This window comes from Mustelus asterias, chromosome 5, assembly GCF_964213995.1.
Source record: "Mustelus asterias chromosome 5, sMusAst1.hap1.1, whole genome shotgun sequence".
In the NCBI taxonomy this organism is placed as follows: Eukaryota; Metazoa; Chordata; class Chondrichthyes; order Carcharhiniformes; family Triakidae; genus Mustelus; species Mustelus asterias.
This window is the reverse complement of record NC_135805.1, coordinates 88435903-88460783: the sequence shown is the minus strand read 5'-3', so window position 1 is coordinate 88460783 and position 24881 is coordinate 88435903. Positions and strand designations below refer to the sequence as shown.

General features: G+C 41.4%; 1 protein-coding gene across 1 annotated transcript in view; it reads left to right on the top strand.

Moving 5' to 3' along the window:
* The first annotated feature begins 1848 nt into the window (after nucleotides 1-1848).
* rab10 (RAB10, member RAS oncogene family) overlaps nucleotides 1849-24881 on the top strand; it is a 48714-nt gene continuing 25681 nt past the window's right edge. Inside the window, exon 1 of the mRNA XM_078213000.1 lies at nucleotides 1849-2405. Coding sequence (XP_078069126.1) covers nucleotides 2279-2405 — 127 coding nt within the window. The 5' untranslated portion in view covers nucleotides 1849-2278. The remainder of the gene's footprint in view (nucleotides 2406-24881) is intronic.

Sequence of the window (24881 nt, the reverse complement as noted above, 5' to 3'; positions counted from 1 at the left end):
CAAAAATTGGCAGATGGAGTATAATGTGGGAAAATGTGAACTCATCTATTTTGGCAAGAAAAATATAAAAGCAGTATATTATTTAAATGGAGAAAGATTGCAAAATTTGGCAGTACAGAGAGATCTGGGTGTAGTGGTATGTGAATCACAAAAGATTAATATGTAAGTGATTAGGAAGGCAAATGGAATATTGTTTATTGCAAGAGAGTGGAATATAAAAGTAGTGAAGTTTTGTTACAGTTGTACAAGGTGTTGATGAGACCACATTTGGAGGACTTTGTATAGTTTTTCAGGATATAATAGCATTAGAAGCAGTTCACAGAAGGTTCTTTTGACTGGAATGACTAATTCCTGGAAATGAAAGGGAGAGAAATGCTTGGATAGGTTGAGCCAATACCCATTGGAATTTGGAATGAGAAGTGATCTCATTGAAACATGTAAGATCCTGAGGGGAATTGACAGGGTGAATGGATGTTTCCCCTTATGGGAGTGACTTGAGCTGGAGGACACAGTTTAATCATGAGGTCTCCCATTTAAAATGGAGATGAGGAAAATGTGTTTCTCTCAGAGGGTTGTGAATCTGTGAAATTCACTTCCCCAGAGAGCAGTGGAGGCAGGTCACTGAATATTTTGAGGCTAGGTTAGACAGATTGTTGATTGACAAGGGAATCAAAGGGTATCAGGACTGGACAGGATATTGGAGTTGAGACCACAATCAGATCAGCCCGACTTTAATGATGAAGCAGGCTCAAAGGGCTGAATGGCCTATTCCTGCTCTGGATTCATATGCATGGAAAGCTAAATATCCAGAGTGCCACATCACTCACTACTGCACTGCAATCTGCTAATTCTACTAACAATGTAACGCTCCACATCATATCGTCAATACAGTTGAAGGGAGTTCCAGCATTTCAAAAGTGTGATTATTTTGAACCTATGGGGAAACCACAAGACAACATTTGGTTCAAGTACTTTAGGCTTGGCTTCTTATGTGATATTTCAACTATTGAGTACACTTGGATGCTGCTCCATTCCAGACTGAAACGTCGACCATCAGAACATAATAACTAGGAGCAGGAGTAAGACATCTGGCCTCTTGAGCCTGTTCTGCCATTTAACAAGATCATGGCTGATCTTTTCGTGGACTCAGCTCCACTTACCCACCTGCTCACCATAATTATTTTACTGTTCAAAAATTTACCTATCCTTGCCTTCAAAATATTCAATGAGGTAGCCTCAACTGCTTCACTGGGTAGGGAATTCCACAGATTCACAACCCTTTGGGTGAAGAAGTTCCTCCTCAACTCAGTCCTAAATCTGCTTCCCCCTTATTTTGAGGCCACACCCCCTAGTTCTGGTTTCACCTGCCAGCGGAAACAACCTCCCTGCTTCTATCTTATCTAGTAGTGACCAAGGACCGACTACAAAATTTTACAGAACTGAAAATGCATCTTTTCACCTGAGATGCCTCATAATGCGATGACATCTCATTTAAAATGTAATACAATTCTACAAATTTCAAACATCAATTATTTAAAGGGACAGCGTGGACCGGATTTCCTGACGGGAAGCAAGGTGATTAAAATAAATATGGGCCGTCAGTCGACTACAATGCAATGCAGTCAGGAGGTGGTTGCTGGCCAGGTGATGTTCTGAATCAAGTGTCTCTCCCTTTGACACACACACACGCATGCGCATTCCCCTGGGGCGAGGGGGAAGCAGGCGTGCATGCGCAGTCGATCACACCCCAATGACATCATCGGTTCTAACAATCGGAGACCGGGAAGGAGCCGGGTGATTGACAAGTCTACGTCAGTCGCGATCTGGACCAATCAGGTTGTGGTCAGCCCAGGAGGGGGGCGGGACTTCCGTCGGCATTGGGTGGCCGCACTTGGGGTGTGTGCGGGGGGGAGGGGATGAAGGCGCAGGCGCAGGGCCTCGGGTGTGTGTAGTGAGAGGGAACGAGGAGCAGGAGGGGAGGGCAGGCAGCGATGTATTGACGTCGACGTTGAATGAAATTCTTTCTGCGGTTCCCGAATGTCTTAGCGAAGTTAAAAAAGCGAGAGAGGAAAAGAAAAGTTTAAGCCAAGGGGACGGTGGCCTGCCGGTGTGTGTGTTTTAACCAGGCCCATCAATGGAAATTCATGGCATCTAACTTGTTGCGGCCGGAACGGTATTAAAGTGAAAGAGAGAGAGGGGCGCCATTTTGTTCCTTTTTAAAAAAAAAGAACTCTCCTCGCCCCAGTTCAGAGCCCAGCGAGTGAGGGAGGGAGGGATTATGGCGAAGAAAACCTACGATTTGCTGTTCAAGCTGCTGCTGATCGGAGATTCCGGGGTGGGAAAAACCTGTGTCCTTTTCAGGTTCTCGGATGACGCCTTTAACACCACTTTTATCTCTACTATAGGTGAGTGAGTGGGTGAATGAGGGAGGGACAGCCAGCGGTTACTGCTGCGGGCCCGGTTTTATTCAGCTGCTGGCCTGGGTGGAGGCTGTGGGCGGTTGTCCGCTCGAGGGGAGCGTTTGGGCCTTGTGTTACAGCCTATTTATTTCGCAAATAACAGGGCAGTGCAATGCAATGCAGTGGAACCTCGGCCAGGGGGAGTGTTTTTTTTTAACCGTTCATGTGTCCATCGAAATTCTCTTTCCTGGTAATTAAAGGATATTCAATAAACCTGGGAGTTTCATTTATGTGCGGAAGTAATATTTGGAGTATTTTTAATGCTTTTTTTCAAAACGTTTTTTTTCATGTAGACATTGATTTCTGGAGCATACGTTGCATTTTTTCAAAACTAGGCCTCTTATTTGTGTTAAGCTCAGTGGTTAATGGTATCTCAGCATCCTTTAGACAAGGCTGTAAATGCTCCTCATTTGCGTGTTTCTACTACACAACAATACTACTGTCATTTTTAAGAAAATAACGTATTCCTAAAATTGGCCTTGTTTTTTGAAAATCGAATATCTTTTGCTTCAGGGCATTTATCTGAGAAAAGGTCAAGTTTTAATGATAAGTTACTAAATATTAGTTGTGATACTTCTGGAGATTTAATTTCTGAATATGAAATTATGCATATTATGAATAGTGCTGAACGTTTCACAAGTTAAAATATTTATTTAAATGTATATTGTATCTAACTTATTAGTTAACTAACATGGTCTAATCAAAGTGATAAATTCTTAAACAATGCAACCGAGTTACCAAAACTCGATTATTAATTTGCTTGAAGTTTGCCACAAATTAGGATATTTGAGATCATATCCGCAGTTTGCTCTTTAACCCCTTGAGCCTGTTCAGCATTCTGAGATCATGGCTGATCAGGGATCTGACTCCATATCACAATTGTTACAATATAGAAAGAGGGGAAGGGCGGTCATTCAGCCCATCGTGTGCTCTGGTTTTTGACTGGCTAATTTGCCTAGTATAATTTCCTGCCTTCTCCCTGTAACCCTGCACATTCTTCCTTTTCCGATAAGTATAATTCCATTTTGAATGGCTGGATTGAACCCGCCTACACCACAATGTCTGGCACTGCATTCCAAACTTTAACCACTTGCTATGTGGAAAAGTTTTTCCTTGTGCCACTTTTGTATTTGCCACTTCAAATCTGTTGTTTTCTATTTTCAATTTTTCATGAGTGAGATCCCTTAATAGATTTTATTAATCTACGGTATAAGTCTCAGATTTAAAATTGACAATGAATCTGTGTTGGCAGAAGAGAATTTCAAACATCCACAACCCTTTGCAAGGAAAAGTATTTCCTCATGCCATTCCTGAAAGGTCTCGCTCTAATTTTTGGCACAACCTCTGATTCCTAGATTCCCCAAAAAGCAGAAACAGTTTCTTTCTATCCACCCTAGCTATTCTTTCTTAAAACTTTACTTAAATCACACTTTACCCGTCAAAATTCCAGAGTATAGTCCTAGTTCAAGTACTCTCCTCATAATGGTGTCCAGTTCCCATTCTAGTAAATATATGTTGCACTCCTTCCAAGGCCATAAATTCTTCGAGGTTTGATGCCCAGAACTGCTGTTGGTACTCCACGTGCTCTAACTGGGATTTTGTATAGCTGTAGCATTACTACTTTTTCCTTGTATTCCGCTCTAGATTTGAAGGCGAGCATTATGTTATCCTTTTGGTTTTTTTCTGGATATGTTGAGAAGGTTTTTGTAATAGGAGACCCACAAAATCCCTTTGCGCACCATGTTTCTATCTTTTTATCATTTAAAAAAAACATGGAGTACTTTTCCAGATCAGAAATCGAGAATTCATGTTTGCTAATACTGATATCCATTTGCCACAGTCTTGTCCATTGACTTAATTTTATCAAAATCCCTTTGTAATTTGATGCTTCCACTTGTGTCCACAGAATTCCTACACTGCAGCAAGAGGCCATTCGGCCCATCAAGTCTGCGCCAAATCTCCAAAAAGGACATTCTTCCCAGACCGTCCCCTCCACTCTATCCCCATAAATCCCTGCATTTACCATGGCAAATTCACCTAACCTACACATTTGGTTTGGGGGAAACTGGAGAATCCAGAGGGAACCCATGTTGACATGGGGAAAATGTGCTTACTCCACATCGACAGTCGCTCAAGGTCGGAATCAAAAATGGATCCCTGACGCTGAGGCAGCATTGCTAACCACCATGCTGCCTTGCCCTTGTCTGACTTGCATCTCTGGCTTTCTAGTGTCACCTAAATTGTTAACGAAGATGATGACTAGTCGGTCCCAACTTGGATCCTTGTGGGATGCTAGTAGTCTTATCCTCCCAATTAGAGTTCCTGTCTGTTTTCCCAATTCTGTCTTTCCTTTCCTAACTTACCCAGTCAATAATTTGCCTTTAATCATAGAAATAGAAATCATAGAAACCTTAAAGTACAGAAAGAGGCCATTCGGCCCATCGAGTCTGCACCGACCACAATCCCACCCAGGTCCTACCCCCATATCCCTACATATTTCACCCACTAATCCCTCTAACCTACGCATCTCAGTACACTAGGGGGCAATTTTAGCATGGCCAATCAACCTAACCAGCACATCTTTGGACTGTGGGAGGAAACCGGACCATCCGGAGGAAACCCACGCTGACACGAGGAGAATGTGCAAACTCCACACAGACAGTGACCCAAGCCGGGAATCGAACCCAGGTCCCTGGAGCTGTGAAGCAGCAGCGCTAACCACTGTGCTACCGTGCCGCCCAGTCCAAACACGGCGTGGTCCAAACTGCCGTGTTTAATTCTGAGTTTTAACTTCAGCTTAGTCTTTTTCTTTGGCGGGGGGGAGATTTGGAAATCCAATGTTGTCACTGCTGGAGCCTTCAGCCTGGAACTCCGGAAGTGGGAAAAGGGGGAAGAACAAAGAGACCAACATAGCCTAACACTTATTCCATTAATGCTAGTGGGACAGAGAGACAGAATTTAGCCTGGTGTGGACTGGCGTGTTTAGCCTGGTGTGGACTGGCGTGTTTAGCCTGGTGTGGACTGGCGTGTTTAGCCTGGTGTGGACTGGCGTGTTTAGCCTGGTGTGGACTGGCGTGTTTAGCCTGGTGTGGACTGGCGTGTTTAGCCTGGTGTGGACTGGCGTGTTTAGCCTGGTGTGGACTGGCGTGTTTAGCCTGGTGTGGACTGGCGTGTTTAGCCTGGTGTGGACTGGCGTGTTTAGCCTGGTGTGGACTGGCGTGTTTAGCCTGGTGTGGACTGGCGTGTTTAGCCTGGTGTGGACTGGCGTGTTTAGCCTGGTGTGGGCTGGCGTGTTTAGCCTGGTGTGGGCTGGCGTGTTTAGCCTGGTGTGGGCTGGCGTGTTTAGCCTGGTGTGGGCTGGCGTGTTTAGCCTGGTGTGGGCTGGCGTGTTTAGCCTGGTGTGGGCTGGCGTGTTTAGCCTGGTGTGGGCTGGCGTGTTTAGCCTGGTGTGGGCTGGCGTGTTTAGCCTGGTGTGGGCTGGCGTGTTTAGCCTGGTGTGGGCTGGCGTGTTTAGCCTGGTGTGGGCTGGCGTGTTTAGCCTGGTGTGGGCTGGCGTGTTTAGCCTGGTGTGGGCTGGCGCGTTTAGCCTGGTGTGGGCTGGCGCGTTTAGCCTGGTGTGGGCTGGCGCGTTTAGCCTGGTGTGGGCTGGCGCGTTTAGCCTGGTGTGGGCTGGCGCGTTTAGCCTGGTGTGGGCTGGCGCGTTTAGCCTGGTGTGGGCTGGCGCGTTTAGCCTGGTGTGGGCTGGCGCGTTTAGCCTGGTGTGGGCTGGCGCGTTTAGCCTGGTGTGGGCTGGCGCGTTTAGCCTGGGCGCGTTTAGCCTGGGCGCGTTTAGCCTGGGCGCGTTTAGCCTGGGCGCGTTTAGCCTGGGCGCGGACTATCTCAATATCCCACAAAGAAAAGATTTTACTGTGGACATATCCTTCCTTTCGAGCCCCCCTATATAAGGAGTTTACAAAACCCATTGCTGTCAGCCCAGGATAGAAATTCTCAAGTCACTCACCATCCTGACCTGGAAATGTATCATTGTTCCTTCACTGTCGCTGGGTCAAAATCTTGGAAAGCCCCCCCCCCCCCATCTTCTCCAAAAAGAAAGCACTGCGTGTACCTACCTTAAAACCTTCTTTGAACATTCCTTTGACCGCTTGCCCTCATGTTGTCTTGTATGTGGCTCGAAAATCTTTGTCTGATAATGCTCCTGTGTAGCACTATGCTTTGTTTTACTATGTTTACGATACCATATTAATGCAAATTGTTCCGAAAGCCTCCTGTCAGCAGGATTGTCATGATGAAGTCGATATAACTTTTAAAAACTTAGCTGTTCCTTTGCTCTGCATAATTGCCGTCAGTTGGTGGCCTAAACAAGTGAGTTTAAGCAGAAAATGAGCAAGTGCCAAAATGATTGTGTTGATGTTTGAGGTCAACTTTTCATCAATACTGGGAAGAGGTTTTCACAAGTTGAAATGGGGAGGGTGGATAAAGTACAAAAGGGAAGCTCTGACACCCCAAGTTGAAGACAAGAGCCCTTGGGTATTGAATAAATAATTGCAAGACGCAGAGTATTCATGTCATTCAATATCGATGAATTTCTTGAGCGCATATTCTTCCACTGGACTAATATTGGCTCTTGCCACCAAAATCCACTCAACTATTAGTTCAGGTAGCAAGTGCAGCACTTCGTGTGAGAGAGGGGCCACTAACATTCCCCTCTAACCATGCATAGACTTGAAAGCTTGAACTTGCATCCTTGGTGCAAAGCAAATAGAATCCTGAATTACAGTGGAAACCATGCTGTTACCATATCATTTGCTGGTCTTGTTCAGTTCATAATGAGGCACAACATTGTCATGCCAGGATTTGAGTTTTGAAGAAATGGAAAAGTTCTGATGTTTTTAAACAAAAGTTATGCCTGATGTGCTGGTCAATATTTTTGCCTCAAGAATTGACTGGTCATTGTTCCATTGCTATTTCCTGCTTACTTTGTGCAAATTGGCTGTGTTGTTTCTGGCATTACAACTATGACTTCATTTTAACTGTACTATATTTCATTGGCTGTGACAAAAACAGAAAATGCTGGAAAACCTCAGATCTGACAGCATCTGGGGGGAGAATGGAGCCAACATTTTGAGTCTAGATGGCCCTTTGTCAGAGCTGAGAGCAAAGAGAATCAGCAGAGATTTATACTAAATACTCTCTATTTTTTGCTCTCAGCTCTGAAGGCTTATCTCGACTCAACTTGGTTCTATTACCTCCCCACAAATGCTGTCAGACCTGCTGACATTTTCCAGCATTTTCTGGTTTTGCTTCAGATTTCAGCATCCGCAGTATTTTGCTTTCACTGGCTGTGAAGTCCTTTGAGGTGTGTGGTACTTGTGAATTGGTGTTTTATAGTTTTTTTATGGCAGTGGGTAAGATAGAAGATGGTATTGAATGGGTAAATCCAAAATTAAATGGGAAAAGGTGTCAAGGGATTAAATTGGTTTGCAATGCTTTGTACAGAAATTTGATCTGGACTGCTGGGAAAATTGGGCTTTTGTATTGGAAAACTGGATACGTAAATGATTTAATTCAAAACTCTAACATGGGAAAGTTTCTTCCTGACTGATCAGTGAGGCTCCAATGTTTATTTCTAGTCTTTATTGTATATGAAGAGAAATTTTAGACTGTTATTGTGATGTTTTTCATACCAGATATGATCAGTATGTAACATTGACTTTCAGATTGAATGTTCAAGGTAGAAATTGCATTGTTGCAATGGAATAAATGTACAGCCTTCATCGATGGATGAACAAAAATGGGCTCAACTGCATTGATTTTCTGATTTAAAAATCTAGCAGTTAACTGAGGACCTGGGGTGGAACCCCAAGTAAGTGTTTGTATGCAAACCCCCATGTATCACTTGGGTGAAATTGAGCTTGCTATGTTTTTGGACTTCAAGCATTACAGATCTGTGTGCTGCTATGGTTCATAGAACCATATAAATAGTTACTGTTGCCAAGTTCTTTAATGGTTTTTAGTCTCAGGAAGATCCCCTTGAGGGTAGACACGAATTTGCATTCTCGCGTACTTGGAGTCAGCAATGACAACGAGATCCCATTCGTCACCTTTTAGAACCACTTCAAGGTTAGTAGCTGGTTTTTGACATCCAAGACGGTTGCCATTTTTAACCCCGTTAAAGCTACTGTTTAAAAATTCAAGCAGCAATGCCTTTAGAGAATATGTTGTAGAGCCCACAATATTCCAGTAAACTGGTTCATTAAATTCTGTGTGCACAAAATTGCATTTCAGAATGTTGTCAATGATGTTGTGCTTTCTTCCAACTCTTTCAGATGGCCTTTAGCTTGTTGGCCTCTAGACTTACCAGGCAATGGCATTGGCTTAGAGGATGGCTTTTGAATCTAATAAATGTTTTTCAACCGAAGATGATTGTAGAATCGTTGTCAGTAATTATGGGCATTTGTGATGAATGTAGTCTGAGTTTTTGAATGAGTTTCTGTTGCAAGTAGTCTTTGGCTCATACTTGCCGGTTAACATTTCAGTGCGTGAATTAACTGAAACGCAGGGTTTTCTCCAGTCTATTCAAGTCAAACTGGATGTAGCGCACACACTCAGTATTCAGTCAGCACTCATCACACCCTGAAGGGGTGTTAGTGGCAAGAATCGTTTGCCGGTTTGCCATGAATGTAGTGTTGCTTGGGACCTGTTTTTAAACGAATACTATTATCTTTGAAATGCCTCCATTAAAGTTTCTAACGTGCATTTTAATTTTTTTAGTGGAGCTTCGGTCTGGAACTGAAATGACAGATTTGCCGTTGCTCAAATTTTAGTTGATTTCATAGTTCTTTTTAACCTAGTGCATAGAAGTTTTTGTTCTTGCCTTTGTTTATTTTACAGGCTTCATCTGCCCCAAATGGGGAAAATTTTAAGTAAAATGGGTGGGAACTTTGTGAAGTTGTCAGTTGTTACATGTAATGTCATTGAGGCCATTCCTTGAAGAATTACTGCAATCGTGTTTTTTATGTTTGTGCCGACAAGATTGGAAAAAAAATCAGTACATGAGTTCATGAGTGCTATATTTATTTATTATGATGGCAAGATTTATTGAAGTTGAAGTGGGCCAAAAGATGTCTAATGCAATTTAATTTGGATTAGCTGCACTGCATGGTTTGTATTGGTCATTGTTCAAAATTATGGTGTGTGAGGTTAATATCAACTATTATCTGCATTGTTGTTCTGTAAATTCTGACAGTTTTGTTATGTTTGATGAAATGAAACTGAGTTACGCTCTATTATGGAAGTTAAGTGCACTTATTTTCAAATGGGATAGCCTTTGAAACCTTTCAGTAAAATCTTTAAAATTGTTGGAAGAAAAATCACCTGAGGTATATTGTGCACCTGAGACCAAAGTTGCTCTTCCAGGTGAAGAAAAATGTAGCCTCGAAAGTAAAAATAGGAATTCCTATTGTGACTATTTTGCGTTGAAAGACATTTTATGGCATATTGTTGCTTGTAACAGCCACTATTTCTCTCTTTCTTTCTTGTTTTCCTTTGAAAAAACTAATTTTGTTGAATAAGTAAATGAAAAACTAGGCGAGGATAAAAATTCAGCCATGTTGGTTACAAAATTTAAACTACCATACTACAATTAGAAGGTAGGGATGTGTTCGGCACAACTTGTGGGCCGAAGGGCCTGTTTGTGCTGTAATTTTTCTATGTTCTAATTTGAGACCAAGAAAAGAATGGCTTGAAGTATTGGAGAGTTGACAAAGCAAAGCCCAAGGTTTTGAGGAGGCTTCAAGAGAAGCAGACAAATAATTCAGGGAGGCACTTATAAAGGGTTGTTTTCCCTTTTTTGTTATTGTCTGGAGCACATTGCGAGGTCTCTTTAAAACTTTATTGTTTAGCCACGTGCATGTTGTTTACCACAATATCTGTGTGGTATCTTTCACACTGCTGTGCAGTTTAGCATGAGCATTCAAGGGTCTTGATTGATACTCTGAGAAAGATGAGCATTAGATTATCTGGCTTGAGGATACTGAAAAATTGACTAAGGCCATGGAAGAGAGATTGGATATGGTCATGGATGAATTTGTGAACAAGAATTAAGATTTTTGTTTGGCGAGGAACCAGCAGGATCTAAGAAATGTGTGTTGTAAGAAAATTGGGAGGCTGGTGAGTTACAGTTTTGCAGAGGTTGTGGTTTAAAGCTGATTTCCAAATTCCATTGATAAATTACTTGAAAACCCAAGATTGAGTGCATTTCAGGTATATATACAAAAATTCCTGTAACTTCAGTGAAAAAATATTTTTTTGCAAAACACTGTCATGCTGTAATTTTGATCACATTTGCAGCTCTGGACTTCTGTCAAAATGACAAAAAGCAGTTCTCTGGAAGGGTTATATGGACTCAAAACGTTAACACTGTTTCTCTCTCCACAGATGCTGCCAGACATGCTGAGTTAATCCAGCATTTTCTGTTCTTAAAGAACTTGTCCAGCATCTTTAATTTGGAGATTGCAAGCTTAAGATAGATTTAAGTGTCAATTGGGGAAAACAGAACACAATTGAAAACCAATATAATTGTGGTGAATAATATGCATTTTGTTAGTCCATGTAAATATCTAATTCCTAGTTGTAAATTATTTATTGAATTGGCTATACTCACTAGTATAGAGAGAATGTATGAGGCCGGTTAGCTTGGGTGACTAGTATGTGGTTCAGAAGTGGGTTCAATTCCCATTCTTGCTGAGGTAAACTTGAGACCTGCTTCTTTGTTCTACCTGTGAGTGTGAAAGGGAGTGGCAAATCACTACTGACAACTGCCAGGAAGACTGCTTGGGCTGAAGCATCAGACAGTGAGTCAAGAACCTACCTTCAGGCGGAGCACAAAAAATAAATGAATGACGATAGAATAAGGGCAGAGAAGATTTTGATTTTATGTTCGAACGTCAGTGGACTTTTTGATTTTAAACTTCAATGCTTTTCTTCCCCAACAGACCACTTGTAAATCCATTCACTTCTCCACGTTGATATATTTTGTAAATGGAGGGAAAGCAGTTGATCAGTTTGAAACTTATCAGGAGGTGATAAGTCCCCATTACAGTATTTGAGCAACAAGGCTAACACTGCAGTGCATTACTGAGGGAGAGCTGCACAATTGAAGGGGTTGTCTTTCTGATGAGTTGTTGAATCAAGGCCAGTTAGGTGGATGCAAAAGATTTCTTGAAACTAATTAATGAGAAGCAGGGAGCTCTCTCAATATCCTGGCTAGCTCTCATATATTTGCATTTCTTTCTCAATTGGCCAGAACATTGGTCAGCATTCCATGTCGGCTTTTTCATGGAGCTATCAAATTAGTCTCATGTGTCTGTTCTTCCTCCACAACACTGATCTTGAAAGAAATAAAAATTTCTAAGTGTTTATTCAATTCTCTTCCATCTGTTACGATTGAATCTGCTTCCTCCACCATTTTTTCAGGGTGTGCATTCAAAATCCTTACCACTTGCTTGAATAATGTTTCCTTGTGTTGCCTCTTTTGCCAATTAGTTTAAATCCATATTCTCTGTTTGCCGATCTTTCTGCAATTTGGAACTCTGTCTCTTTATTTACTCTGGATACCTCTCCTGAATATCCCCTTGACCATCTCGGCTCAAAGGAGAACAGCCCCAGTTTCTTCACGTACTGAAGTCCTACATCCCTGATACCATTCCAATAAATATCTCTGCACACTCTTTAAGGGTTATGTTGGAATGGAGGTTGCAATTTAAACAGATTGAGGGCCTTTTAAGGTTAGTGACCTTTTTTTTGCACTTTTGCAAATGTCAACTGAGCATTCTTTTAACCAGAGTTGAAATAGATTCAGAAAATTAACAATCCGACAATGCATAATTGGTGTTAATTTATTACTCAGATAATTGCATATGACATTTAATTTCCATAGTTGTAAGTGGTCATGTATAGTTCAAACAATTCTGCCATTGATGCCACATTAAGTCAATATTTATATTGTAAATGTTCAGTTTTTAGGTTGTTGCATTTTACCCTAACCTAGCATTTTGTAAATGAAAATTGCTTTGATCCCATCATTTTAATACTTGGCAAAGTGAGACTTTCGGTGCTCTGTTATCAGGGTAAATCAACTTCTACTGACCAATGTGCATCGTTAAACATGCCAAAGAAGTTGCTACCAGTTACCACCCTCTTTCAGAAGCTTTGTAATTTTTTCCCAGTGGCTTGATGTTAGAGGTATTCTAGGGTAAAATTCTAAAATGGGGTACTTGTACAACAGATCCCCACGGTGAAGAATAATTGGATTTAGCCATTCAAATGTAAATTCATTGACAGTGATGTGACGTAGTATTTGCCAAATCAATTCTCAAATAATGAAAATTAACTTTTGCAAGCATGGGATCCCAGTCCTTCAGATTTTAATACTGGAGATTTAAATTCATTTTGCTGCCCCTGCTCCCTTATTTGGCTTTCTGTATTTAACAAAAAATCTATTCTAACCAATGCTTCCGAGTTCAGACTCTCCATGTCTTAGTATGAATTATGTAATCTGCTGGGTTAAGAAAATACTTCTGTTTGCCCTGTCCACAAGTCCCAGATTCCCTGTTGAGAGTTTCACATTGTTCAGAATTTCTAATCCATTCAAGTGATCGTACCAAATCTGAGGGAAAGTTGAGTATAATGAATAACTATTGCTCTTAGTTTGCCATTGATTATGAAATTCATGTCATTATGTCCCTGGGAGCACATTTGTGTTTTATATTGCATGTGTTCCACATAATTTTGCATCCTAATACTTTATATTGGACTTTTTGTAAAACCTTACTGTTATTGGGTAAATGGTTGCCCTGAAATTATTAATGTTTCCCTTTAAGCCATAAAAATGCTAGCTTGTATAGCACTTTGACAAATTTGAAGCCATTATATTTCGTGCCCTCAGTTGGGAGAAGACTTGCATTTATATTGTGCCTTTTAATGACCTTAATTTCCCAGAATATTGGCCAGCATACCAGGGAGCAACCCCTGGCAATCTGCAGGATTGAATTATGGTACTTGCTCGGTGTTAGTTTGCATGGCTGCTTGCACAAGGATGATGCATAACAGGCAATAAGTGTTATCAATTTCGATAGTCATTTGGTGTCTGCATAAAATCAGTATGGTGCATAAGGAGGCTATTTGGCCCATCGAGTCTGCATAAACCCTCCTAACCAGAAACTCTCCTGCCTTACCCTGTAACCCATCCCATTCATCATGCTAATCCATCTAACCTGCACATCTTTGGAGTGTGGGAGGAAACTGGAGCACCAGGAGGAAACCCATGCAGACACTGGGACTATGGGCAAACTCCACACAGTCACCCAAATTGAACTTGGACCCCTGTTCTAACCACTAAAACTCCTTTATGAATGCAATCTCTCCCCTCATGCCAATGCAGTCTGCCTTAAACTTTGAGTCTAAGGAATTTTACTGGCTGATATGGTTTTGAACTTCCACAGACTGAACGGTTTGTAATAGAAATTTGATCAACTGTTTAGAGGTTGCTGGGCAGAGTTGCATTAGTACTTGGAAGATTTGTTAAATTGCTCTCTTTCCATTGAGAACCATGAGCAGGCAGTGTAGCAGCTTGTGCCAGAGAGTACTTTTGTAGCCACTTTGACTACATAAGTGGTTATACTTGAAAAAGTAATCCTGCAGTTGTTAACACACTTGGGATGTGATAAGGTGCTTTACTGTATTAATATAAGCTCACTCGCTCTTGTAGAAAGGTTCTCGCCTTTTAATATACTTAACTCAGCATCTGCAGCTTTGAATCTTTGGAGTTGTCTACAAATAATTTGAGTAAATACATTTCTCTTTCTTGCCATCCTTGAGGGCCACCCTTTTTAATTTGAGACTGTGAACTCTAGATCTCAACTGCAACCAAGGGAAACATATTATCAAGCTTAAGGTCACCTTTTGTATTTTGCGTGGACTGGTCCATGTTCCCGGAGCTACAACTGCTCTTCATTGAGCAATCCCTTCTGTGTGCCCTCACGACACGACAACGCAGAGTTGCTGAGCAGAAACCAAGCAGATAGCCAAGTTCTGCACACGAGGACGGCCTCAACCGGGATCTTGGGTTCATGTCACACTATCTGTAACCCCCACGATTTGCCTGGGCTTGCAAAATCTCACAAACTGTCCTGGCTGGAGACAATACACACCTCTTTAAGCTGTGCTTGGCCCTCTCTCCACTCACATTGTCTGTACCTTTAAGACTTGATTACCTGTAAAGACTCGCATTCCAACCATTATCTTGTAAATTGAGTTTGTGTCTTTCTATGCCCTGTTTGTGAACACAACTCCTACTCACCTGATGAAGGAGCCTGAGACTCCGAAAGTTAGTGCTGCCAAATAAACCTGTTGGACTTTAACCTGGTGTTGTGAGACTTCTTGCTGTGCAATCCCTTCTGACCAGGAACCAAACCACTGGAGTTTTGTATAGCTCTAAGGCAGGTGTATCCTTCATTGGAGACAAAAACTATACACAATACACAAAGTTAGATCTTGCCATGGTTCTGTACAATTGCAGTAAGGCATTATGGCTCTTATACTTCAATCAATTTGAAATAAAGACCAGCATATCATTTGACTTCCTAATTGCCTCTGGCACCAGCATGTTAACTTTGTGATTCAGGCACAAGGACTCCAGACCCCTCTGAATTTTCCGATTTTTCTCTCCATTTAAAAAAAATACACTGGCTTTCTAGTTTTCTAGCATACCTTTGAGATGTCTTGTCATATAAGGCACTATATGAATGCAAGTTCTTTTTAAAATACCTTACAGCATACTTGTTCCACATTCTTTCCCATTCCTTTTGCAGCCCCTATGTCTTCCTCTCAGCTTGCGTTGGATACATTATGCTCTATTCCTTCATCTGCGTCATTGATAAATAGCTGAGACCCAGGCACTGAACCCTGCACTACCTCCTGGTTACAGATTGCCAACCTGATAACCTGTTTGTTCCCGCTTCTTTCTTTCTTTGTGCATCGATCCTGAATTCATAATGTCTTGCCTCAATACTATGAGCCATAATTTTGTGTAATAATGTCCTGTGACAGCTGATTGTATTTTTTAGAGCATTTCAAGTAGATTACATCACTGGTTTCCCCCCTTAACCACCCTGTTCATTGCAACCTTAAAAGAAACCTTTAACAGATTAGTTGAATGTCATTTCCCTGACACACGTCCTTGCTGACCCCTACCAATCACAAGTGTTGCTATGTAGCCTGTTATTACATTTTTGGTAATAGATTCTAGTAGCCCTCCCCACTAATGACAGGCCAACTGCCCTATTGGTTTTCTCCTCTTTCCCACCATCCCACTCCTTTCTTGAATAACATGGGTGATGTTTGCGATATTCTAGAACATGGATTGGAAGATCAAAGCCAATGCACCCATTTTCTCTGCAACTACCTCTTCTAAAGTCCTTGGGTTCAGATTGCCCAATTCAATTTGTAACCTCTTGGTCCTGGTGAAATTGAGACTATTTCTTAGACTGGTTTCTTTCAGTTCTTCATCCTTGGTTTCTCATTATGCTTGGGACTTTTTTATATGACATTTTTTTAATCCCCCATTATTTCACCAGTCTTTGCATCTCGGGGCTCCACATTTATTTTATCTGTTGCTAGTTTGTTTTTATATTCTCATGATTTTGTGATTCTTTCTTACTGAATTCCAAGATCATCCTAGTCCTCATGCTTGCTACTCTTTTTGGCAACATAAATCTCTTCTTTTCATCTGATGCTATCTTTAACTTGTTAGACATGATTCAACTACTTTTCTCAAGGCAGGGTATAATTGTCTAATGTTAAATCATAATATTTGATAGCTTCTATATAACCACCATTAAATATAGTTCCCCAGGCTCGTTTAGCCACTTGCTGCTCTGACCTACATGGTGTGCCTTGTTCATGTTTAAAACCCCCAAGTTTTGGACTTGACGAAATGAATCAAGCTCAGTAATATTCATATCACTTTTCCCCAGAGGTTGCATGATGACCAGACATTGTACAATACTCGATCTAAAATAGCTTTTTTCCAAGTTAGTCCCTTGACATATTGATGTAGAAAACTGTCCGAAATGCATTTCATGAACTTGTCCTCCACACTGTTGCTGCAAATTAGGTTTGGTCAGTCTATAGTGAAGATTAAAGTCTCACATGACCCTTATTAGATAGACCTTTAATTTCCTGATTATACTTTACCCACCTAACAGTAACACGACTGTGAGGCAATAAACAACCCTCACCATTGTTTTCTGCTTGTTGATTGTACTTCATTCTCTGCATGAAGATCCTTTCTATCTAAATGATGTGACCTGGAAGGGATTTTGGGGATGATAGAATTTCAGCAAAGTTGCTATGCTGTCTTGCTCAGTGGTCAAAGTAACCTCCATGAGTTGCTGTAGTCAGCACCTGTAGATGGTTTGTGCTGTAATGATAGTGTGCCAGTGTTAAACATTCAGTACAAGGGCCCTTGTGAACCTTAACTGCTCCACTCTGAATAATGTTAAGCTTGTGGCTATACCCAAACCTGGGATACACCGCTTAAATGGTGGATATCTTTGATTTCTTTCCACAAACCAGTTGTGTGTACTGTGCCTCCATCTCTCCTGATCTCTCTACTGTCTCTAAATTGTTAGATTTCTTGCCAGACATCTTGCACTGGTTGATTAAAAAATTTCCTTCAACCAAATACTGGGAAGATAAACTGTTGCAAACTTTATTTCCTTTCCACCAATTCCTTCCCTCTCCTGGAAACGGAGTCTGAATCAGATTTTCAACCCTTAATGTTTGACTTGTGATAAATTTCCTATTGCATCTTGCAGTATCATTAAGATCACCTATTTCCACCTCTAACATCCTTCAACTCTGCCCTAGTTTATCCTCTGCAAACTTGACCTCTTTCACACCTCTGCCCCGTTCCATCTTGCAACAAGTCATGTGTGCCTCGAATTTGTCAATCTATACTGCTGCTTATGCAGTTCCTTTTTAAGACGAATCTCATGCTTTTTTCAGCTCCCTCCAAGACCTTGCTCCTGTCTAGTTTTACAGTGCCTTTTGTGCTCCACTGATTCTTGCCTGAGTGTCTCCAAATTTAGTTATGCTTCCATTAGTGACCGTCCCTCAGCTACCAAGGCTCGTATGAAGTTGACCTTTCTATACACCCTAGCTATGACTGTAACTCAACATTCTGCACCCTCTCCTTCCCTTCTCTACGTACAGTATGCGTTGTCTGTATAGTGTGCAAGAAACAATACTTTCCACTCTACTAATAGTGACAATAAATGAAATCAAGGTCTAAAGCTCTCTACATGTCTTTCCTTCTCCTTTTAAAATGCTCCTTAAAACCATTTGACCAAACTCTCAGTTTGTATGGTTTAACAGCTCATGGCTCAGTTAACTTTTGTGAAGTAATATGGAAAAATTAATTACACCGGAAAGTACCCTATAAGTGCAAGTTATGGTTTTGGGGTGGTGGTTTTTCAGAAAACGAATTATCAGCAGCCCCTGCACCGCCACTACCTGTGTTGGCCCTGCTTTTCTGACGTCTAGTTCTGGTTTAACTGCATTGTATTTAATTAAACATTGAGAGCAAAACTATTATCTTTGACTCTCACCACAGGCATTGTACCCTTGTCACTTATTCTACACCTGTCACTTTGTCAAGTTGAAGCTGACTATTTGGGATCATGGTATCCGCTTTGACCCTAAGCTCAGATCATGATCCCATACCATCTCCATGATGAGGACTAAACTTCTCCCTTCATAGCATTGCCTCTTTCTGTCTCACCTCAATGGATCTATTGAACGCTCAACAGTGCATTTTTTGACTGTAGATTCAACTAACAAAGATGTTGAGCCTGAGAACTGCTGCACCCTGAAATTAACATAACTATCCCAACTGAATTTGTAAATTGCAACCACAGATGTGTCTTTCTTTAGACGAGCTCTAACATAAGGCCATACATTAACCTGAATGTGTACAAGGCATGTGGAGCATTGACAGGCCTGACTGATTCTATGGTGTGAATTTTCAGCATAGACGGTGGGTTAAGTCTGGGGTTGGGTCGTGAACAAAAGCACAGAATTTACCAAGTGGGGAGATGTGCCGATCAAGGCCACAATCTTGCTCTCCATTGCCCTTTTGCTGAGACCAACGCGCGCACACAAAGTAGTATTCATACATCTGACTGGGATACCAGAGTTTTGCCTTGTACGTGTTTTAATGCAATTCACAGAAGCAGAATCTGCAGCAGGTGAGAAAGGGAGATCTGAAAGTCACCATTTACTGGATGGAGAGAATTCGCTACGTCTTCAGCTACTTGAGGTCACGGTTACAAAAAGCACAAGATTGATGCTTCAGATTCTTCACTGTGAACTCTTATTACATAGAGTAGCAGCAGAGCGAGGGAATAAACACCTGAGAGTTAGCCCAGATTCCAGTACGGCCACCTTTATGTTCCATGGAGTTTCTTGGTGTGTGCTGTGCCAATGGCCGAATACTATGCAGTAAGTATGCTTTTACACGTTCATAGGAGGTTCGGAATTGAATCTTTATTTGGGTTTTTTGGTAAGATGAAGATTTGAAACTAACATAATTAAAAGGCAACAGTGAGCAGGTCAGCACACTTCCAGTACACTTGATGCTATGTGCCCTATATGGACATGCTTTTGGCGCAATTTCACTGGGGAGGTGAGCTGCTTCCACTTGTGAGCAAGATCAGGGGACTGTGGACATGGATTGTTTTGTTGCAAGAAAGAGATAGACAGAGACATTAATAAGCAGTGTACCCTACCGGCCTGGATCTCACATTGGAATCTGCTGGAGAGATCTGCTCCGGAGAGTCCACGACAGGGCAGAGCAGTGCTACTGTTACCTCTGTACAGAGAGCCAGGGCCTCCGGTCAACAGCCTACAAAGAAGGAACTAAAATCGAGAATGAAGCATTGTAGAGATTTCTTGAGGTTTGGTTTTGTTCATTGTGCCAACACACATCAGCATGCAAAGCCCATGTGTGTTATATGTGGGGAAACACAATGAAAAAGTTTAAAATCCTCAACTGCAAAGACATCTGAAGACTTAAGCATGGCAATCTCAATAACAAACCTATTGATTTTTTTTTTCCAAAGGATGCATCAAGAACTGAAATCATCAGTTCAAGTTCTTAGCAGAAATGTAACATTGACAAAGCACAGTCAACCTCTTACACTGTAGCTAACCACATCGCTGAAGAGAAAATGTTCCACACATGCAGAGGGATTAATCCGCCCTGCAGCATTAGACATGGTTTGCACGGTCCTTGTTGAGAGATCCGCTGAAAAACTGAAATGCATCTTGCAATTTGTGATATTGCTGAGAATTTAGAAGTACAGCTTATTTCTTGTTTAAAGTTAGTATAGGCATTTTTAATACAACTGGATGAAAGTGCAGATGTTTACAGATTGTGCAACCTTGCTAGTTTAAGTTAGCTATGACTGGCACAATGAATTTGTTGAGCGTTGGCTGTGATGCATGATATTACCAATGAATGCAACTGGTGCACAGTTCTTTGAAGCGCGGAATAATTATATGGTTGAAAAGTGCAGGCTCGCCTGGGTAAATTGCAGAGAAATGACAAGCAATAGGGCACCCAACATGACTGGAAAAAACAGCAAAATTATATTTGATTTTTATTTTTATTATCATGTATTAACATAGTGAAAAGTGTTTCTTGCGCGCTGTACAGACAAAACATATAATTCATTGAGAAGGAAACGAGAGAGTGCAGTGTTACAGTCATAGCTAGGGTGTAGCGAAAGAGCAACTTAATGCAAGATAAGTCCATTCAAAAGTCTGACAGCAGCAGGGACGAAGCTGTTCTTGCATCGGTTGGTACGTGACCTCAGACTTTTGTATCTTCCCGAAGGTGGAAGAGAGAATGTCCGGGGTAGGTGGGGTCCTTATTTATGCTGGCTGCTTTGCCGAGGCATAGGGAAGTGTAGACAGTCATTGGATGGGAGGCTGGTTTGCGTGATGGATTGGGCTACACTCACGACCTTCTGTAATTCCTTGCTGTCTTGGGCAGAGTAGGAGCCATACCAAGCTGTAATACAACCAGAAAGAATGCTTTCTATGGTGCATCTGTAAAAGTTGGTGAGAGTCGTGTCTGACATGCCAAGTTTCCTTAGTCTTCTGAGAAAGTAGAGGCACGGTGGGCTTTCTTAACGATAGTGTCGGCATGGGGGACCAGAACAGGTTGTTGGTGATCTGGACACCTAAAAACTTGAAGCTCTCGACCCTTTCTGCTTAGTCCCCATTAAGGAGGCAGCTGGTCAGGACATTGTTTGGTATCATTGCTAATGCCTTGCAGTGAATAAAGCATCGAAGGAATTCCATCCAATCTTGAGGTATTGAAAGGAGTTGTGAATTTCATTAAACGCAGTGCGCTCAATACCAGGCTTTTCGAGTTGATTTACCGAAATGGAGGCCGAGCACATGCATTATTCCACGAGATACATTAGCTGCCAAGGGGTTGAGTTGTTTGACAGAGTTTATGAACTGAGATATGAAATCCACGCTTTCCTCGTTGAGAAATCACCCCTCTGGCTGATTCATTTGGTGATGATAAACTGGATGCGAACTTTGTATTACCTTGCAGATCTCTTTTCAATTCTAAATGGGAATTGAACCTAAAATTGCGAAGAAATGATGATTGCTTTCGACACTGGGATCAAATCATTTCTTTCCAAAAGTAATTGAAAATTTGGCAAGTACCAGTAAAAAGCCAAAACTATTACGTGTTCCCCACACACTGCAACGGCATATCAAAGAAAACCGTGTTAGTAAGGGCACTGTCAGTAGGCCTTATTCAGTTGCACCTGGCTGCGCTGACCAAGTTTTGTCGCTATTCAGATTTTGAAAAAGAGATGCGTGAGAAACCCCTTTGAGTTTGAGACCCTGAGCCCATTATTAACTTACAGCTGACTCCAAATAAGGAGATTGAGCTGGTGCACTTGATCTATGACAACATGTTAAAAACACACCACAAGTCCAATGTTGTCAGCATTTTGGATTAGCGTCTCCTAGGAGTATACAGTGCTGAGTAAAATTTGAATTTTGTTGTTAATGCCCACCCTAATGTGCAAGGTGGGATTTTCCGTTCTCAAAGATGAAGACTACACAAAGGAACCAACTTAAATCTGCACCTGATATGCACATTGTCCTCTCATCCGTTGAAACCTGTTTGGAGTGAGATCATGAAGAAACAGACAGGCTCACCTGGCACATTATAACGGTCAGTGAATTTGTTGTGGGTCCTGAAAGTCAACCAGTTGGCAAAAGTGGGCCTGGGGGAAAAAAGTTTGAAAAACACTGCTCTAAACATCAGCTCAAACCAAATTTGTTTCATCTGTCATGCTCTTTGATCTACACTGACTCAGTCCTTCAATGCCTCTGATTTGAAACTCTCTCCTGGTATTCAAATCCCTCCACACGTGTGCTTTTCTCAATCTGTCATCTTCCATTGCCGAACTGAGGCTGTGTCTGGCACAAAATCGTGGAATGTGGCAAAATTAAGTTCCATTACTTTTTGTTTTGCTTATTTTATTTCCTTGCTGTTAACTTTGGCTAATTTAATTATTCTCTTTGAGTACGCAACTTGAGTAAGGTATCCGCCTTTGTTTAAAACAGGTTGCTTGATTGGTAACAATTATTTTGCAAATAAAATTGGACTACTGTGGAAGATGTCAAAAGTGGCAGATTATCCTGTGTTGTACCAGTAATTTTCTTCAGCTCACTTTCCCTTCAATCATTGACCTTTCCATTCAATAAGCTGAGTTATATATAGCTTGATTTTATAACATGCTGTCTCCATCTCTTTAATGTATTAAATTGTCTCAATGACCATTCATTGAGTGCAGAAAGTAAATGTTAGCACTTTACTCAAATGCCTTAACTGTGCATTGGTGAGGACCAAAACATGTCCCCGTGTGGTTTTTTTTGTGGAATGGTAATTTTAATTGACTTTCTCCTTCCTCCACATATCCCTCCATGTATGGACACACCTGTCTTGGTCTGTGTATATATAACTTGAGTTGTATATTTGTCCTGGCTTTTATTCACCAGTTTTGGGGAGTTTTTCTGAACCCTTTTTAATAGGCACTCATTTCTGAAAGTGTCTTCCAAATCCACCAGCCTATTTTGTGGTGTAGATCAATATTGAAATTTGTTATTCATTGAAAAATTGTTGCAAGCCCCCCTCTTTTTCGTTTTGCCAGTTCAGTAGTGCAAATCTGAAATTACACATTTATGCAACATTAAACCAAAATGGTTGTATTATGGTGAGATCATATGGGAAGCTCAGGAAATCAACTCAGTTGAGTTAGCTGAGCAATATTGCAGATCACTTGAATGTGTCAGGAGGTAAAGAGCAAGAAGTGCTAGGTGGTGAAGGGATCCTGTCAACATTACCAGTCAGTGAATTGAATGAGCTTTTTGGGCTGCAGATGGAGAGATTTAGAGCATCAGCTTTCAGTGGCATATATAGGATGGTATTTGGAAATGGATGGAATCAGGTTGTGATGTGGTGAAAAGGGTTGGGTTATTCAGAAATAGGTATTCGGGATGTGGCAAAAAGGAAGCAAAAGATTAAAATTCACATGGTCAGTTCCTTGGGATAGAAGGAAGAGTGGGCTCATTCAGTTTCCTTCCTAGTCTTCTGTTTGCGGACACAATGATTCGGAGAATGGATTTTAATTAGATCCCCTCGTTCTTCTAAATTCCAGTGGATACAGACCCAATCAATGCAATCTCTCTTTGTATGACAATTCTGCCATCCCAGTAATCAGTCTTGTGAACCTGTGCTGCACTCCCTCCATAGCAAGTCCATCCTTTCTTCGGTAAGGAGACCAAAGCTGCACATGGATGTGGTCTGACCAAGGCCCTGTACAGCCCGAGGCATCCTTGCTCCTGTACTAAAGTCCTCTTGCAATGAAAGCCACATGCCATTTTTCCTCAATTGCTTGCTGTCCCTATATGCTTGCTTTCAGTGACTGGTGTACAAGGACACCCAGATCCCTTTGTATGTCAGTGTTTCCCAATTTATCACTATTTAAATAATACTCTGCCATTCTGGATAACTTCACATTTATGTTATGCCAAATTTGCCCACTCAACTTGTCTAAATCACCTTGAAGCCTCTTCACAATCTTCTCCAATCTACCTGCGTAACTCAAGTTCCTCATCCGTGCAACCATTCTGATGGTTCTTCTGCACTCAACTTCTGAAGTGCAGTGCTCAGATTTGAAAACACTGTCAGTTGAGGCAGAAACTTTTACACAAGTTTAATATATCCTTGCTCTTGTACTCCATGCCCTGTTATATTTTATTTATGTTTTCTTATAATATTTTGTGTTCTCAGCCTGTAGTGTCACCTTGTTGCCTGTGCATCTCCTTTAGAATTACATCTTGTATATTGTCTTCATGTTCTTTTTGTCAAAATTAATCACTTCACACTTTGCTGCATCAAAGTTCATCTGCCACTTGCTCGCCCATTCCAACCTGTCTGTTCTTTCGAAGTTCTACATTATTCTCCTTGCAGTTCAGTGCATCTAAATGTTACTGGTCACCAAAATGTGTGAATACAAAGTCCCAAAAATAAATAGCTCTTTAAAATGAAACAATATTCCCTTTTGTCTGTTAAGTGTTTTCTAGGTTGACACATTTTTCATATTGTTTGTGAAGGAGGATTTTTAATTGTCTCAAGCTCAGTCTGGCAGGACTCTTGCCTTCAGTACTGAACAGATAGTACTGCGACCTGAGAGCTTTAGTGTATTTTTTCCCATTCTTCAGACTTGAGCAATTAATACTTCATTTCAATTACATGATCACATTGCATCCCATGTCTACTTTTGAATATTCATGATGAAACATTGTGTAAAGTATATGGGGTAAAATGGTGAACACTAAATTCGTTGAACATGTTCAATTGTTGGTGTCATTGGTAGCTTGCTTTAAGGAGCAGAGGTAGTTGAGTTCTGCACCAAGTCCAGTTCAAGATTGTTCATAGAATCATAGAAACCCTACAGTACAGAAAGAGGCCATTCGGCCCATCGAGTCTGCACCGACCACAATCCTACCCAGGCCCTACCTCCATATCCCTACATATTTTACCCACTAATCCCTCTAACCTACGCATCTCAGGGCACTAAGGGGCAATTTTAGCATGGCCAATCAACCTAACCCGCACATCTTTGGACTGTGGGAGGAAACCGGAGCACCCGGAGGAAATCCATGCAGACACGAGGAGAATGTGCAAACTCCACACAGACAGTGACCCAAGCCGGGAATCGAACCCAGGTCCCTGGAGCTGTGAAGCAATAGTGCTAACCACTG